The sequence below is a fragment of the Sapajus apella genome, unplaced genomic scaffold (genome assembly GCF_009761245.1).
Source record: "Sapajus apella isolate SASKATOON/1434 unplaced genomic scaffold, GSC_monkey_1.0 scaffold43, whole genome shotgun sequence".
NCBI classification, from domain to species: domain Eukaryota; kingdom Metazoa; phylum Chordata; class Mammalia; order Primates; family Cebidae; genus Sapajus; species Sapajus apella.
The window spans coordinates 18,867,725-18,883,209 of record NW_022436983.1 but is presented as its reverse complement, the minus strand read 5'-3'; the positions used below and the strand labels follow the sequence as shown (position 1 = coordinate 18,883,209).

Genomic DNA, 15,485 nt, shown 5'->3' with positions numbered 1-15,485 from the left:
GCGCGATCTCGGCTCACCGCAACCTCCGCCCCCTGGGTTCAGGCAATTCTCCTGCCTCAGCCTCCTTAGTAGCTGGGATTACAGGCACGCATCACCATGCCCAGCTAATTTTTTGTATTTTTAGTAGAGACGGGGTTTCACCATGTTGACCAGGATGGTCTCGATCTCTTGACCTCGTGATCCACCCGCCTCAGCCTCCCAAAGTGCTGGGATTACAGGCTTGAGCCACCGCGCCCGGCCAGCCTTTCCCCATTTCATTAAAAAAGGACCTTAAAGCAGGAAGAGAGGCCATTTAGTCCACCTCTGGTCTAATCCAAGAATCCCGATTCAACGTTTCTGATGTTTGACTTTGCCTGCATATGTCTCATAGCAAGAACCTCATTCATGAAGCGGTCCCGGTCCCGGTCCATCCTATTGTTGGCTAAGTCCAAGGATCACAGAGCTCTTCCATTCATCTTAGTTGTGCTCCTCTGTAACCATCCCCCTTTGAGAAGACAGGTTTTCAAATGCATCAACAATCAAAGAATCTCAGGGAAAAGGAGGGGGAGGTCCTTGAGGAAGACTGACCTGGAGGTAGAGTGCAGTGGCTTCATGGAGAGTCTCAGCTGCCTTGCCAAGAATCCTTGGACTCTAAGCCAAGGAAGGGAGTCTTTTTTTTTTTTTTTTTAGGTTTCAGAAATTTTTGATTTTCTCACGTCATGTATCCCAAAGTTGAATTTGTCAAATGTTTTCAAGCAGAAAATGGCATGATCAGAGCTGTGCTTGATAGCAAATACCTTAGCTGTCACTTATTGAGGGTTTATTGTGTATAGACACAATGCTAGGCACTTTACATATATTATTTCATTTAGTCCTGACCACTTTATGAGGTAGCGGCATTTCTCCCATTTCACAGATGATGGCACATAGGCCCCAAAAGGGGAAGTCACGTGCCCACACTCATACAAATAGTAACTGAGCAGTACCTGCTGCATCATATAAAGGACAGGATTCAAATTCCCTCTGACATGACACGAACTAGCCACATGACCTTGGGCAAATGTCTAGAGTTCTCTGGTCTTTTCTCCCCTATTCACAGAATGATAGGGGTAGCCTGATAAAACAGTTTAGAGTAATAGCTAAAAGCACAGAGTCAGAGCCAGACTACAAAAGCTCTGCCACTTCTGCGTGGCCTAGCTGAACAAGTGATCTAATCTCGCTGCAAACCTGCGCTAACGTTTGCCAGACCCAGGGCAGGAGTATAGAAGGGAAGCCCACATACCGTATGGCTAAGTATTTAAGAGTTATAAATCAAGCTAACAAACTTTTTTTTTAAAATATACGTTCTATCCTCCTACCTTGACAAATATACCTCCATAACAACCTAGAAAGCCAGGTTTTGAGTTGAGAATTCCTGGATTCCCTGGAGTTCCATGTGGGAATGTGGCAGAGCCAGCTTCCTTCTCTTCTCATTCCTGTGTACAATCCCCAGCCCACATACTCAGGCTGTTCACACCCCTTGCAAATAGCCAGCTCTGGGTACAGGGGGTGCACTCACTGGCAGGAAGTTTGCCTCTGGGAGGATAGAGCCAGGGAAGGGGCTGGCATAGATGCTGAAAGTGGACTTAGGCCATTTTGGCAGGGAATTCTGGAGTCCTGGGGATTGGGAGGGTGGTCTAGAAGGGGTGCACAGGCTCCAGGTGGGCACATCTATTTGGCCCCAGGGAACTGTGAGGAGGGATACAGCTGGAGGAGGGTTAGGGTGCAGCCCTCTAAAGAGTACGGCCTAGGACAAGGACCCCATTCCATATGTCTACTCTCTCCATGCCTCAGTTTCCTTTATTCTATTATTATTATTATTTCTTTCAAGAAAAAGGGCATTCTGAATCAGTTTCTTTATTTAGAATGACCAGCTCCTCTGGGCTTGCCTGGAACTTTCCCTGTTCCAGTCTCAAATCCTGGAAAAACCCTTCAGTCCCTGGCAAACCAGGACAGTTGGTCACCTTCATTGCTTCATCTTTACAGTTAGGCTAATAATATCTCATAAGGCCAGGCACAGTAGCTCATGCCTGTAATACCAGCACTTTGGGAGGCCAAGTCCGGTGGATCATGAGATCAAGAGTTCGAGACCAGCCTGGCCAATATGGTGAAACCCCGTCTCTACTAAAAATACAAAAAATTAGCTGGGTGTGATGGCAGGCACCCGTGGTCCCAGCTGCTTGGGAGGCTGAGGCAGGAGAATTGCTTGAACCTGGGAGGCAGAGGTTGCAGCAAGCCGAAATTGAGCCACTGCACTCCAGCCTGGGCAACAGAGGAAGATTCTGTCTCAAAAAAAAAGAAAAAAAAGATTGTCAGGAGAGTTGAATTAGCACTTGTGGAGTGTTTAGACCAGTGCCTGCAGTATGGTAAGCATTCTATGCAAGCTATTAACATTTAAAAGATTCTACTCTAGACCGGGGAAGGTGGCTCACTCCTGGGATCCCAACAATTTGGGAGTCCAAGGCGGCGGGATCGCAAGGTCAGGATTTCGAGCCCGGCCAACATGGTGAAAACCCATCTCTACTAAAAATATAAAAATCAGCCAGGCATAGTGGCGGATGCCTGTAATCCCAGCTACTCAGGAGGCTGAGGCAGGAGAATTGCTTGAACTCAGGAAGTGGAGGTTGCAGTGAGCTGAGATCGAACCACAGCACTCCAGCCTGGGCAACAAAGCAAGACTCTCTCTTAAAAAAAAAAAAAAAAATTCCAGTCTAGGCCAGGTGCACCTGGACTAGCTCATGCCCGTAACCCCAACACCTTGGGAGGCCAAGGCAGGAAGATCACTTAAGACCAGGATCTTGAGACCAGCCTGGGCAACATGATGAGACCGCCTCTCTAAAAAAAATTTAAAAATTAGCCAGCCCTGGTGACATGTACCTGTAGTCCCAGTTACTCAGAAGGCTGAGGCAGGAGGATCACTTGAGCCTGAGAGGTTGAAGCCTCAGTGAGCCATGTTTGCACCATTGCCCTCCAACCAGGGTGTCAGAGTGAGAACCTGTCTCAAAACAGCAAAGAACAACAACAAAAAAGATAAATGGTGTCAATCATTATGACATGCTATTTATTGACTAAGCAGACCAACTGATTTCAAAGATCAAAAAATGTGGGGAGAAAATACATCTTCGAGTTAATTAAATAAGTTCTATGCCAGGCACTGTCAGGAATCATTGGGAGGGGAGTGAGATACAGCAGTGAGAAAGACCCTACCTTCAGAAAGCTTGCAATCTCACAGTGCACTTCCAATCTCACTGTAGCCACGCGAGTCGCAAAACTGAGACAGGTGCCACAATACAGGCACCGAGCTGTTCTGACATCAGCTGTTTCTTGTCAAATGTTTGTAGGAGTTATTAATATAGAGAGAATCGACAGCCATGTCTTTCTTAGGATTTCGGTTCCTCCCCCTCCTTTTCTCTAATGCCTGAAATTTCTAGGGACAAAGCCTCTCAAATCATTTTTGAATGAGTTGAGATAATGAATTAAAGTGCCACATGGTGAGTGTTGAATTCGTACAACGTGGAAGGCAATTTGGCGCTATCCAAATTACAAATGTGCTTGCCTTTTAGCCCTGAAATACCATTTCTAGGAATATGTTTTGCAGATATACTCACACCCATGGGAAATGCCATATGAACTAGGTCATTCATTACAGCATGGTGAGCTATTCCAAATAATTGGAAGTAACATAAGAGGCATGGATAGAGCCATGGTTAACTGCATCTTGGAATATTCATACCATGGACACCAGATCAAAGAAATGCCTGGTGTATGAACAGGGAAAAGATCCCTGACATGGTTTTTGTTTGTTTGGGAGACAGGGTCTCGGCTGGAGGGAGTGGCTCATGCCTATAATTCCGGCACTTTGGGAGGCTGAGGCGGGTGGATCACAAGGTCAGGAGTTCAAGACCAGCCTGACCAACATAGTGAAAGCCCATTTGTATTAAAAAGGCAAAAAATTAGCCAGGAGTGGTGGCAGACATCTGTAATCCCAGATACTAAGGAGGCTGAGGCAGGAGAATCACTTGAACCCAGGAGGCAGAGGTTGCAGTGAGCCAAGATTGTGTCACTGCACTCCAGCCTGGGCAACAGTGCGAGACTCCGTCTCAAAAAAAAAAAAAGAGAGAGAGAGAGAGAGAAAGGGTATCTGGCCAGGTGTGGTGGCTCACATCTGTAATCCCAGCACTTTGAGAGGTCAAGGCAGGTAGATCACTTGGGGTCAGGAGTTCAAAGTCAGCCTGGCCAACATGGTGAAACACCATCTCTACTAAAAATATAAAATATTAGCCAGGCGTGGTAGCATGTGTCTATAATTCCAATTGCTCAGGAGGCTGAGGCAGGGGAATAGCTTGAACCTAGGTGGCGGATGCTGTAGGGAGTTAAGATCGTGCTGCTGCACTCCAGCCTGGATGACAGAGTGAAACTCTGAAAAAAAAAAAAAAAAAAAAAAAGAGACAGGGTCTCACTCTGTCACCCAGGCTGGTGTATTGTGCGGTGATCATGGCTCACTGCAGGTGGTTCCCCACTTAACTAGGACCACAGGCCCATGCCACCATGCCCAGCTAATTTTATTTATTTATTTGTATTTTTTAATTTATTTGTAGAGGCAAGTTCTTGCTATGTAGCACAGGCTGGTCTCAAAGTACTGACCTCAGGCGATCCTTCTGCCCGGCCTCCCAAAGTGCTGGGATTACAGGTGTGAGCTACCACACCCAGACCCTGACATGTATTGTGAAGTGAAAACTGGTAAGCAAAGACAGTTATAGGAGGCTATCATTTGTATAAAAGGAGGGTGATATTAATGTATACCTACAAGTTTGCTTGTGTACACATGATGAAGCTCCTGGATACACAGGAAACTGGTTAACAGAGATTATGGTGGGGGTGTGGTTGGTAGAGGATTTGGAAGATAGGGATAGAGAAGGGAGGAGGACTTCTTATACTTTCTTTCTTTCTTAATTTTTTTTAAGACAGAGTCGCACTCTGTCGCCCAGGCTGGAATGCAATGGCCCAATCTCAGCTTACTGCAACCTCAGCCTTCCAGGTTCAAGCAATTCTCTGCTTCAGCCTCCCAAGTAGCTGGAATTATAGGTGCTTGCCATCATGCCCGGCTAATTTTTGTATTTTTAGTAGAGACGGAGTTCACTGTCTTGGCCAGGCTGGTCTTGAACTCCCGACCTCATGATCCACCCGCCTCAGCCTCCCAAAGTGCCGGGATTACAGGTGTGAGCCACCGCGCCCAGCCCTTATACTTTATTTTTAAACCATGTGAATGTGTTACCTATTTAAAGTGTTAAATGAATTGAATTTAACTCCATGGGATGAGTTAAACCAGTGACTACAATTTCCATCAAAGGATGAAAGTCTGATAATCATTCATTCAGTAATCTATAGCAATCAGGAAACATCTCTAGCAATGATACCGAACAAGTGCCCAGCACTTTAAATGTGCCAGGCATTGTGCTACGTGTTTTCATTTACATTATTTCATTTAATCCTCACCACTGTCATAGAGTGCAAGTGTCTAATATCACAGAAGAGACAGAAGATCACAGAAGGATGAGAGAGGTTGTTCTTTCCCAAAGTTCTCTGCAAATATCCAGGTGCCACCATCCTGGGCCAGGCCTGAGGCTGGGCACTGCACTAGGGATACCAAAACAAGGACAGCAACGTGCCCTCTAGGACCTAATGGTCTAGTGAGGGAGATGGACGCGTAAAATGGCAGACTCACAGGCTTTGAACAGAGAAGGAAGTGTTAGAGCACAGTGCTTAAGGATTAGGGGACAAAGGGAACAGAGAGACTGGAGACAACAAGCAAACCTCTCCCACGACACCCTTTGGCCAAGGACAGGCCTCACAAGCAGCCGTGGAACTGGGAGGCGCCACGTGGGAGACAAACCCCGCAGCCTCAAGCCCAACAATGAACAAAAGCTGCTGGGCTCTCTGGCAGGAGAGGAGATCTGACAACAGCCAGGCTGGCCATTTGATCAGTATAGACATTCCTTCTGGGCTTTGAAGACTGAAGTGCTCTCCTTTAGCTGTCTACACAGATCAAATAAGCTGGATGACTGCCATATCTCCACTTCGTTGTGTACATCCATAGTCACAGCCAGCTCCATAACAATCCAACCAAACCATCTGAGCAGAGGCAAAAATAATTCTCATGGGCAAAGATAGACAGTTCCAAGATGTGAACATTAACTCCTTGTTGCCTCTTCAGAAGAGAGTGGATCTTGAAGTTTGTTCAGGAAGCTTTTGAGAAGGGAGGTTCTGCCCCTCTCCAAGCTGAAGTGGCAAAGCTGTTGTTTCTCCTTACAGTTGAAAGCTCTTCCTATTCCATGGCCCATATAGGACACCCACAAAAGCTGGCAATAATGAGCTGTGATCTGGCTCTCAGGAAGGCAGCCCCCACCCTTAAGAACAGGGATCAGGCCGGGCGCGTTGGCTCATGCCTGTAATCCCAGCACTTTGGGAGGCTGAGACAAGAGGATCACTTGAGCCCAGAAGTTTGAAGCCAACCTGGGCAACACAGTAAGACCCTGTCTCAATTTGTTTTTAAATCAAATAATAATAATAACAATAAAATGACAAGAATCATCCCACCTCAAAAGCATCTTTTTATTCACAGGCTCATTCTAGGGAAAACCTTATCCCAGCCCTCTTCGTCCTCAAGCAGCTGTGAAGAGATCAGGTCATCGTCACAGACTGGCAGGACCAGGTATCTCCCAACAAACCCAGAAGCCAAGTGGCATTGCTAAAAAAGATTAAAAATCGACATGAGTTCTAACATCTACGTTCCTTGCTATGGTTTCCATGGAAATAGACATCTGCTCTAGGGAGAAGGAAAAGGTGGGGGGGGAACAGCGTAAGTGCTTTAAAATAATCAGTGTTTTGAAAGATGTATTTCTTTTTTCTGTCACAACATTAATAGGAATGTGAGATTTTTGTGTGGCAATTTCTCATATTTTAAAAAATGCATTAAATGAGTGGAACCTTCCTCTGTGAACCTCCAGATCAAATGCAAAGACTTCAAGATAAAAAGCCTGTTCAGTGTGTAAGGACCTCTTGGGCTTGGGTTCCTTGCTCATTTGTGTTGCCTGCCTATCTGTCGCTTTCCCGCAGGGTTTCTTCCCCGTCCCTCTCCAACTTTTCTAATGATTTCTGAGATTTTGTTTAGAAAAATGACAGATGGAAGCACCTAGCCATTTTAAACCTAAGTTTGGTCTGAGAAGGAGAAGCCTTTCAAGGCTCAGAATCTGAATTATCCCTGGTCCTGCTCACAGGCTAAGTGAAAACGACTTAGATTGGCTTGCGGGGGGACGCCAACCCCACGCAACGGCGATTGTTGGAAAAAATGCCGCAACAAGCATATTTCAGGCAACCGCGCATTGCTAATTGTTTGCTTTGTGTAGTGTGTCTGCTGCTTGTATGATCCAGTTTTCATTGTCTCCGGCACCTATTAGTTGTATTTTATCCCTGGCACATCCCTAGTGACTAACTAGGCATGGAAGTCTTTCTAAATTAGGACAGTTGTTTCAGGGAGGTTGGTCACATTTATTTCTTGATTTGGGGAGACGCAGACCGTTAATAAAATAAAGATGTCTCTTCTGCTTAGTCGGGTGCAGGTGCCTTGATATATTGACCACCACCCAAGCACCCGGTCTTGGTCAGAGAATAGGAGGAGGCAGGGACCATGTACATTTCATTTATTTTTTTCCTCTTCTTGTGGGAGAAAGGGTCAGTTATTCTAACCCACGGTTTGACCAATTTCCTTTGTGCCTTTGCTAAGGTTCTGACCTATCCAGGTCAGGGGGAACAGTGACCTTGTGGCTCCTTTTTTGATTTTTATAAACAGCCCAGGGCTGCTCTGGGGAGCACGTGCTCTAAGAACAAAAGCAACACTTAACTGCAATCTGTGTAGTCTAGAACGGCTATTGCTCTTCCTCCCCTATCAATCCAAAGGCTTGGCAGAACAGATGGAGTCTGCATTTAAGCTGAGTGGCTTTGTTAGACCAAAGACGATCAAATTCCAACGCCTCACGCTTTCTTGCACAGGTCTCTGGTCACCGGCTCGGGAACCTGAGCATGCTGGCAAGAACACACACAGTGAGGGAAGGGCCACGCCCGCGACCTGTGGGCTGAGTGGGGTAGAAATTACGATGATGTCACAATACGGGTGACACGCTGGTGTATGTGTGGGGCGTTGGAGGCAGGGGGCCCTGCAGGGCGTAGAGTGGCATTGTGCTGTCACAGGGGCTCGTGCCTCTTAGGCAACCAGGTGGGTGGGGCACTAGAAGGGGCACTGCTCTGTCCGAGTGCTGCCCTTGGGGCGAGGCGGGCACGTGGCTCTACGAGGCGGAGTCCAGGCAGCCAACGTCTGAAAGGTAGGGAAGGACCCCCCCCCTTACCCCGCTCAGCCACGCCCTTGTTCTGGAGATGGGAGAGCTGGTTCAGACCCAGTACGGGGTCCACTGCCATCCCCTCCTCCACAGCGAGACCACCCCCCAGCCCCAGGCTCACACCTGGGGATGCTCCCTAGGCGCCCCGCAACCCCCAGCATTGTCCTTCTACTCTGCCGGCGGAGACTACACTTCCCGATGTGCTTCGGGGTCCCAGGGGCGGGGCTCCACGAGAGCTGTGGGGGCGGGGGTCGGCACGTGCCGCCGCTCTCGGCCAATGCGGAGCCCCGCGGGGAGGTCACGTGCCGCTGTTTGGCGCTTTTGTGCGCGCCCGGGTCTGTTGGTGCTCAGAGTGTGGTCAGGCGGCTCGGACTAAGCAGGTGAGTGCGGGGCTCCGGAGGAGGCGGCGGCGGCTGGCTGCGGCAGGAGAGAGGGACGTGGTCGGCGGGAGGGGCCGGGCAGTGGCAGCGACCCCCTGCTGCAGGGCGGCGGGCGGGGCTGGTGGGCGGGGGTCTCTCCGCTTTGTGTGTGGCTCGGGCGGAGCCTCGCCTTTGTCCCCACTGTCTGGGGGCGCGGCTGTTCGTGGGCAGGGGGCTGGGCGAGCTCCCGGCGTCTGCCCCGGGGTGCCGTCGAGGAGACAATAGGGGGCGTGGGCCCTTGTTTGCTTTCCTCCCTCCCCTGCGGGTCCCGCCGGGGTCCCCATTGTCTGTAGGGACGGGGCGGCGGCCCCGGGGACCAGCGGCTTTAGAGCCAAACTGCAGGCGGCCAGGGCCGCGACCCTCCCGGCGACCGTCCCCTGGCGACCGCAGCTGGTGACTGAGGGGTGGCGTTCCCGGGCCCGGCGGGGGCTCTTCTGTCTTCGCGGCCGGACGCGCGGACAGCTTGGGTGACGGCAGATTGGAGTTGGGGACGGCGGGAGGCAGTGGCGAGTCCACCACGGGGCCACCCTGGGGCCCATTCCCGTGGCCTGCCCCACCTTCTGAACTGTGACGGGGGTGGTGGCGGCGGCTTGGAGGTGTTTTTGGCGGGAGTTGGGGGGGCACCCGTGCCGGGGGAGTCAGGCAGGGGCGGGGTTACCCGGATTGGACCGTTAGCCCCGCCCACCCCTCCCCTTCCCACGCGCGCGGGCTCTGGGGTGTTCAGGGGTCGGGGAGATTCGAAAAGGCGCGGGGAGGAAGGGGGCGGGGCCAGGGGCCGGAGTGCAGGGCGTGCTCTGATTGGCCGGGGGCGACCGGTCCGCTTTTCCTCGCCTAGACCAGGGCCACGCCCATCTTGGGTCGGGTGCTGCTAGATCTAAGGCTCTGCTTTGCCTTAATCTTATCGCTGCTTCTGATTTTAATTTCTAGCTTTTGGGAACCTGTCGTCCTGCGTTTTTGGTACTAGCTGGAGTCTACAAAAATCACAATCTTAAAAAGATCAACAAGAGATACAGCATTTTTCATGAAATAACAGCACCAAATATTGTAACTTAAAACCTAGAGGTTCATAATCATTTTGCTTGCTTTTGGGCAAAGAAGCGTAAACCTGAGGGACAATAGGAATTCAACATTATTGGTTAATATTAGCTTGGGCGTTTTGTTATCCACCACGTCAGACACAGACAAAGCAGGGGTGGGTATTTCATTTGCACAATGAGTTGTAGGCAGTATTAAGATGGCTCCGGGGGCACTGTTGAGTTGAATCTGAAATATCTTCCTACAGTTTCGGGGAAATTTTAAAGAGTTTATGGGGAAAAAAATACCTCAGCCTTGTGACTTCTTTTGATTTTAAAAATCCAAGAGTTTTATGAACGGGCAAGCTCAGTTAAGTTGATTTTCTGCCACCAATATCATATTCAGGTCATATTTTCCAGTGTGTGTTTTTTGTAGATTTTGGTAATTTTTTTTGTGGTTAATGACGTCTTTATTCCACATAGTGATTTTTCTGACGACGTATATAGATGTGATTTGAAATCTCTTTTGTGTTGATGACATATAGAAAGGCAAAGAAAGTGATTGCATGTTTTTGCAAATCATTTTCAGGGCTTTCCTTATCCCAGTTGATTGTGCAGTTCGCTTGTCTTCTATTCACCATGGCTTCTTCTGGTAGGTAATTTATTTGGAAAAGCTGAAATTGTGATGGGCTTATGATTTTAGATTGAGATGGCTCAGGTCTTACGCCTTTGATTTGGCACTTATGTTTCGGTATTATCAAAAACCTATTTTATGAATAGGAGAATTAAAAAAAAATGATTATCACTTGGATGTTCCAAGACCTCATAATTGTTTCATTATTAGACAGTTTGGCTTGGTCTGAAGCAAAATTGTGGAGTTTGCACAAGTCTTTTGTTTATGAAAGCGATTGTCAGATATTGATGTCTCAAAACAGTATTTATTAATCCAAAAATATTGAGCTTTGTTTTTCTGGGAGATGGTTTTTATTTATTTGTTTATTTATTTTGAGACAAGAGTCTCACTCTGTTCAGGCTGGAGTGCAGTGGCTCAATCATAGCTCACTGCAGCCTTGACCTCTGGAGCTCAAGTGGGCTCAAGCAATTCTCCCACCTCAGGCTCCATAACATCTGGGACTATAGGCATGGGCCACCACACCCAGCTAATTAATTTTTTTTTTTTTTTTTTTTTTGTAAAGATGGGCTCTTCCTTTGTTGCCCAGACTGGTCTCAAACTCTGGGGCTCAAAGGATCTTCCCATGTTGGCCTCCCAGAGTGCTGGGATTACAGGCATGAGCCATGGTACCTGGCCCCGGGAAATGGTATGTAGATAATAATATCTTTCCTGCAAACACATCTTCCTGTAGTATCAGTAGGCTGATAGAAATAAAAAGGGGAGAAAAAACCCATAATTTTCCTCAACAGCCCTAGTTCTATACACTAAATTGATTTGTTTTTTTGTTCGTTTTTTTAAAGCCAAGAATTACAGGCTGCTGAAAATTGATTTGGTTTTTAGGAAATTATGGAACAGTGTATTAGAATAGGAGAATCCTAGTTTTCTGAATTATAAATATAATCAATTCTAGATATCCAGGTGAAAGAACTGGAGAAGCGTGCCTCAGGCCAGGCTTTTGAGCTGATTCTCAGCCCTCGGTCAAAGGAGTCTGTTCCAGAATTCCCCCTTTCCCCTCCAAAAAAGAAGGATCTTTCTCTGGAGGAAATTCAGAAGAAATTGGAAGCTGCAGAAGAAAGACGCAAGGTAAACATAGCAATTCACAGAAAGCAGGATATTAATTTATGTAATGGGCAGATCAACTTTTTTTCTATAACAGGAAGAAAACAGAATTGTAGCTATACTGTGATTATTACATATGCCAGTTACTGGAAGGAAATACCAGCCATCATTTATTGAATTCTTGTTATGTGCCAGCTCCTTTGCTTATATTTTTCTCCTTTAATACATTGACCCTACAGAGTTGATGTTGACCCAAATAATGGAAATTAGAAACAGTTTCAGGCATGTTAAATCATTTTTCTGAAATCATACAACTAGTAAGTGTTGGGGTCAGAATTCAAGCCCTGGTCTGTCTTAAACCGAAGCTTATGCTTCTTTCATGCTTCCTCTTTGAAAAGATTTATTGGCAGATGATTCTTTGGCACTTTGGCTTTGTTTTTTGAGAGCTGTACAATAAAAACTTTAAAAATCGCTAGTGTGATTTTGTTGCTCAACTGGTATGGTAGCTTTTATCTAAGCAATTCTATTATAAAGTACTATCTTTAAAGGTGAATCAGAAGGATCAACAAATATTAATATGCTAGTTGTAGGAAATTTGGAAAATATAGAAATTTATAAATGGAAATTAAAAGTATTCATTATCCCACTTCCCAGAAGTAACCAGCGTTACCGTTTTGGTGTATTTCTTTCCATTCAACATTATTTCGCGCTTTAAGAACTGTACATAAGTTTTCATGTAACTCCCTTTCCCAGCAACCCTGATTGGATTGATTTTAAAGCTGGGGCAAGTAAGGCACAAAAGGTAAGGTAATAACCTGCCCCAAACCAGCATAGTGTGATTTGTAGTGTACACACACACACATACACACACACATATACTCTTATACACACACATACCCGCCTGCCCGATCAGCAGCAGTATTTACACTAAGGAGTCGTCTTCTGCGCTTCTGTGTAATAGTCTGAGTTCATGGAGTAGGAAGAAGCAATATAACCAAAGGTTGGACAATGGAAAGTTTTTTAGACAATAACCCTGGCCCTGTAGTCATTGGCCTGTGCTTTACATAGTAACTGGCTAAATATAGTGAAACTCCCATCATGACTAGAGTTTGGCAGAAGAGAATCAATAGAACCAGTGGCAGATGCTCTGTGGTTATCCCGTAAGTCATTGGTTCCAAACACATCTGAATGGTTTGAGAAAACGCTGTTCTCTTGAAGGTGGCATACCAAGGTATAGTCTGGTAATTAATGCAGTTTCCTGAGGCAAAAGCTAATAAGGCTTTTCCTTGAAACAGACCCTTCTGTCTTAAATAGTAATGTGGAGGCTTAGTCTTAAAATTTGTCTTTTTTTTTTTTTTTGTCAGTATGGTTAAAATTTTTACAATGAGCTAGTTTTCTTTGGGTAGCTTTTGAAGTTAAATAGTCAAATTCTTTTTTTCTTTGTTTTTGAGACATGGTTTCACCACGTTGGTCAGGCTGGTCTCGAACTCCTGACCTCAAGTGATCCACCCGCCTCAGCCTCCCAAAGTGCTGGGATTACAGGCGTGAGCCACAGCGCCAGGCCCTTAAATAGTCAAATTCTTTACAATCAAAGTGCCACTCCTAAGTACATATTCCTCAAGTCATCCAGATACCATTAAGCAGTAAATCTTATTTTATTTATTTATTTATTTATTTTTTGGGACGGAGTTTCGCTCTTGTTACCCAGGCTGGAGTGCAATGGCGCTATCTCGGCTCACCGCAACCTCCGCCTCCTGGGTTCAGGCATTTCTCCTGCCTCAGCCTCCTGAGTAGCTGGGATTACAGGCACGCACCACCATGCCCAGCTAATTTTTTGTATTTTTAGTAGAGACGGGGTTTCACCATGTTGACCAGGATGGTCTCGATCTCTTGACCTCGTGATCCACCCGCCTCGGCCTCCCAAAGTGCTGGGATTACAGGCTTGAGCCACCGCGCCCGGCCCAGCAGTAAATCTAAATAAAGATTTTCTTAAGAACTAATTGGGTAAGAGATTTCTGAACAAATAAGAGCAGTTTTGCAAAGTAAATACAAATACTAGAAAAAAATAGCATTTTCGTAGTATTTTATGATAGGTATAATTCAGGTCCTAACTTCAGTATTATTTAAAGGGACCTTATTTTTTGCCTTTCAGTCCCCTTAGTAAATAATTTGTATTGTAATTTTAACTAATGCTGAATACATTTTATTTTTTGAGATAGAGTCTCGCTGTGTCATCCAGGCTGGAGTGCAGTGGTGCAATCTTGGCTCACAGCAACCTCCACCTCCCGGTTGAAGCAGTTCTCCTGCCTCAACCTCCCAAGTAGCTGGGACTACAGGTACCTGCCACCATGCCCAGCTAATTTTTATATTTTTAGTAGAATGGGGTTTCGCCATGTTTGGCTAGGCTGGTCGCGAACTCCTGACCTCAAATGATCCACCTACCTCAGCCTCCCAAAGTACTGGGATTACAGATGTGAGCCACTGTACCCAGCCTGAATACATTTTAGAGTGCCTAGCCTGTTAAACTTTTTTTTCCAGTCCCATGAAGCTGAGGTCTTGAAGCAGCTTGCTGAGAAACGAGAGCATGAGAAAGAAGTGCTTCAGAAGGCAATAGAAGAGAACAACAACTTCAGTAAAATGGCAGAAGAGAAACTGACCCACAAAATGGAAGCTAACAAAGAGAACCGAGAGGCGCAAATGGCTGCCAAACTGGAGCGTTTGCGAGAGAAGGTTGGTTTCTTGCCCTGTAAAAGGGTTAAGAGCTTGGAGTTTGATGCTCCAGTGAGTTGGCTTGAACTAAGTGCCTTGATAAAAGGTGTTTGGTGTCTTTTTGTCATCCATTTTGGGACTTAGCATGTTAAATCAAAGGTGTATTTTAAGATGGAATATTCAGTAATTCCCAGCATAATTGCACAGTCCTTGGAAGACCAGTAGGTGGCTTGGTGGTTAAATTCTACAAGGGACCCAGGAAATTAGAAGATGATGTCCCAGAACTCAAATTTTGTGGTTCCCACAGGCTATAATATATGCACCAAGGTTGTGTTGGGCCTCTTTGAGGTGGGGGTTGGGGGTCGTGACTTGACAGGCTTTTTTTTTTTTTTTTTTTTTTTTTTTTTTGACTGATGGCACCTTACCGTTCCTTTACAGGATAAGCACATTGAAGAAGTGCGGAAGAACAAAGAATCCAAAGATCCTGCTGACGAGACTGAAGCTGACTAATTTGCTCTGAGAACTGACTTTCTCCCCACCCCCTTCCTAAATATCCAAAGACTGTACTGGCCAGTGTCATTTTATTTTTTCCCTCCTGACAAATATTTTAGAAGCTAATGTAGGACTGTATAGGTAGATGCAGACTGTAAGATGTTGTTTTAGGGGCTAAAGGGGAGAAACTGAAAGTGTTTTTTTCTAAAGTGTTGGTCTTTCTAATGTAGCTATTTTTCTTGTTGCATCTTTTCTACTTCAGTACACTTGGTGTACTGGGTTAATGGCTAGTACTGTATTGGCTCTGTGAAAACATATTTGTGAAAAGAGTATGTAGTGGCTTCTTTTGAACTGTTAGATGCTGAATATCTGTTCACTTTTCAATCCCAATTCTGTCCCAATCTTACCAGATGCTACTGGACTTGAATGGTTAATAAAACTGCACAGTGCTGTTGGTGGCAGTGACTTTTTTTGAGTTAGGTTAATTATCAAGCTGTAGAGACCCTCCTGGTTGATACTTGTTCCAACGGGGCCTTGGAGCTGGTGGAAATATTCAACGCACAAATGACCGCACGTTCTCTGCCCTCAGTTTCTTGCCCCAGTGTGGTTTGCATTGTCTCCTTCCACAATGACCGCTTTGTTTGGATGCCTCAGCCCAGGTCAGCTGTTACTATATTCTTTCAGATGTTTATTTGCAAACAAGCATTTT

At 46.1% G+C, this 15,485-nt stretch overlaps 1 protein-coding gene across 2 annotated transcripts; it reads left to right on the top strand.

Annotated features, from left to right (window-relative positions):
- Positions 1-8,199: 8,199 nt before the first annotated feature.
- Positions 8,200-15,274, top strand: STMN1 (stathmin 1). Of its 2 annotated transcripts, none has more exons than XM_032300899.1 (5): positions 8,200-8,396; positions 10,433-10,495; positions 11,427-11,599; positions 14,114-14,305; positions 14,723-15,274. In XM_032300899.1, the coding sequence occupies exons 1-5, from the start codon at positions 8,204-8,206 to the stop codon at positions 14,792-14,794; spliced, it is 693 nt and encodes a 230-aa protein (XP_032156790.1). In that variant the 5' UTR covers positions 8,200-8,203; the 3' UTR covers positions 14,795-15,274. The 2 variants fall into 2 exon arrangements, with proteins under 2 accessions (XP_032156790.1, XP_032156791.1); XM_032300900.1 differs by lacking the exon at positions 8,200-8,396 and adding an exon at positions 8,663-8,791.
- The last annotated feature ends 211 nt before the right edge of the window (positions 15,275-15,485 follow it).

Bases quoted from the DNA above. Each gene is read 5' to 3' on its own strand.
- STMN1 (XM_032300899.1), top strand. From the start codon at position 8,204: ATGTGTGGGGCGTTGGAGGCAGGGGGCCCTGCAGGGCGTAGAGTGGCA. The intron at 10,496-11,426 runs GTAGGTAATTTA...AATCAATTCTAG, and splicing joins ATTCACCATGGCTTCTTCTG to ATATCCAGGTGAAAGAACTG. The intron at 14,306-14,722 runs GTTGGTTTCTTG...GTTCCTTTACAG, and splicing joins TGGAGCGTTTGCGAGAGAAG to GATAAGCACATTGAAGAAGT.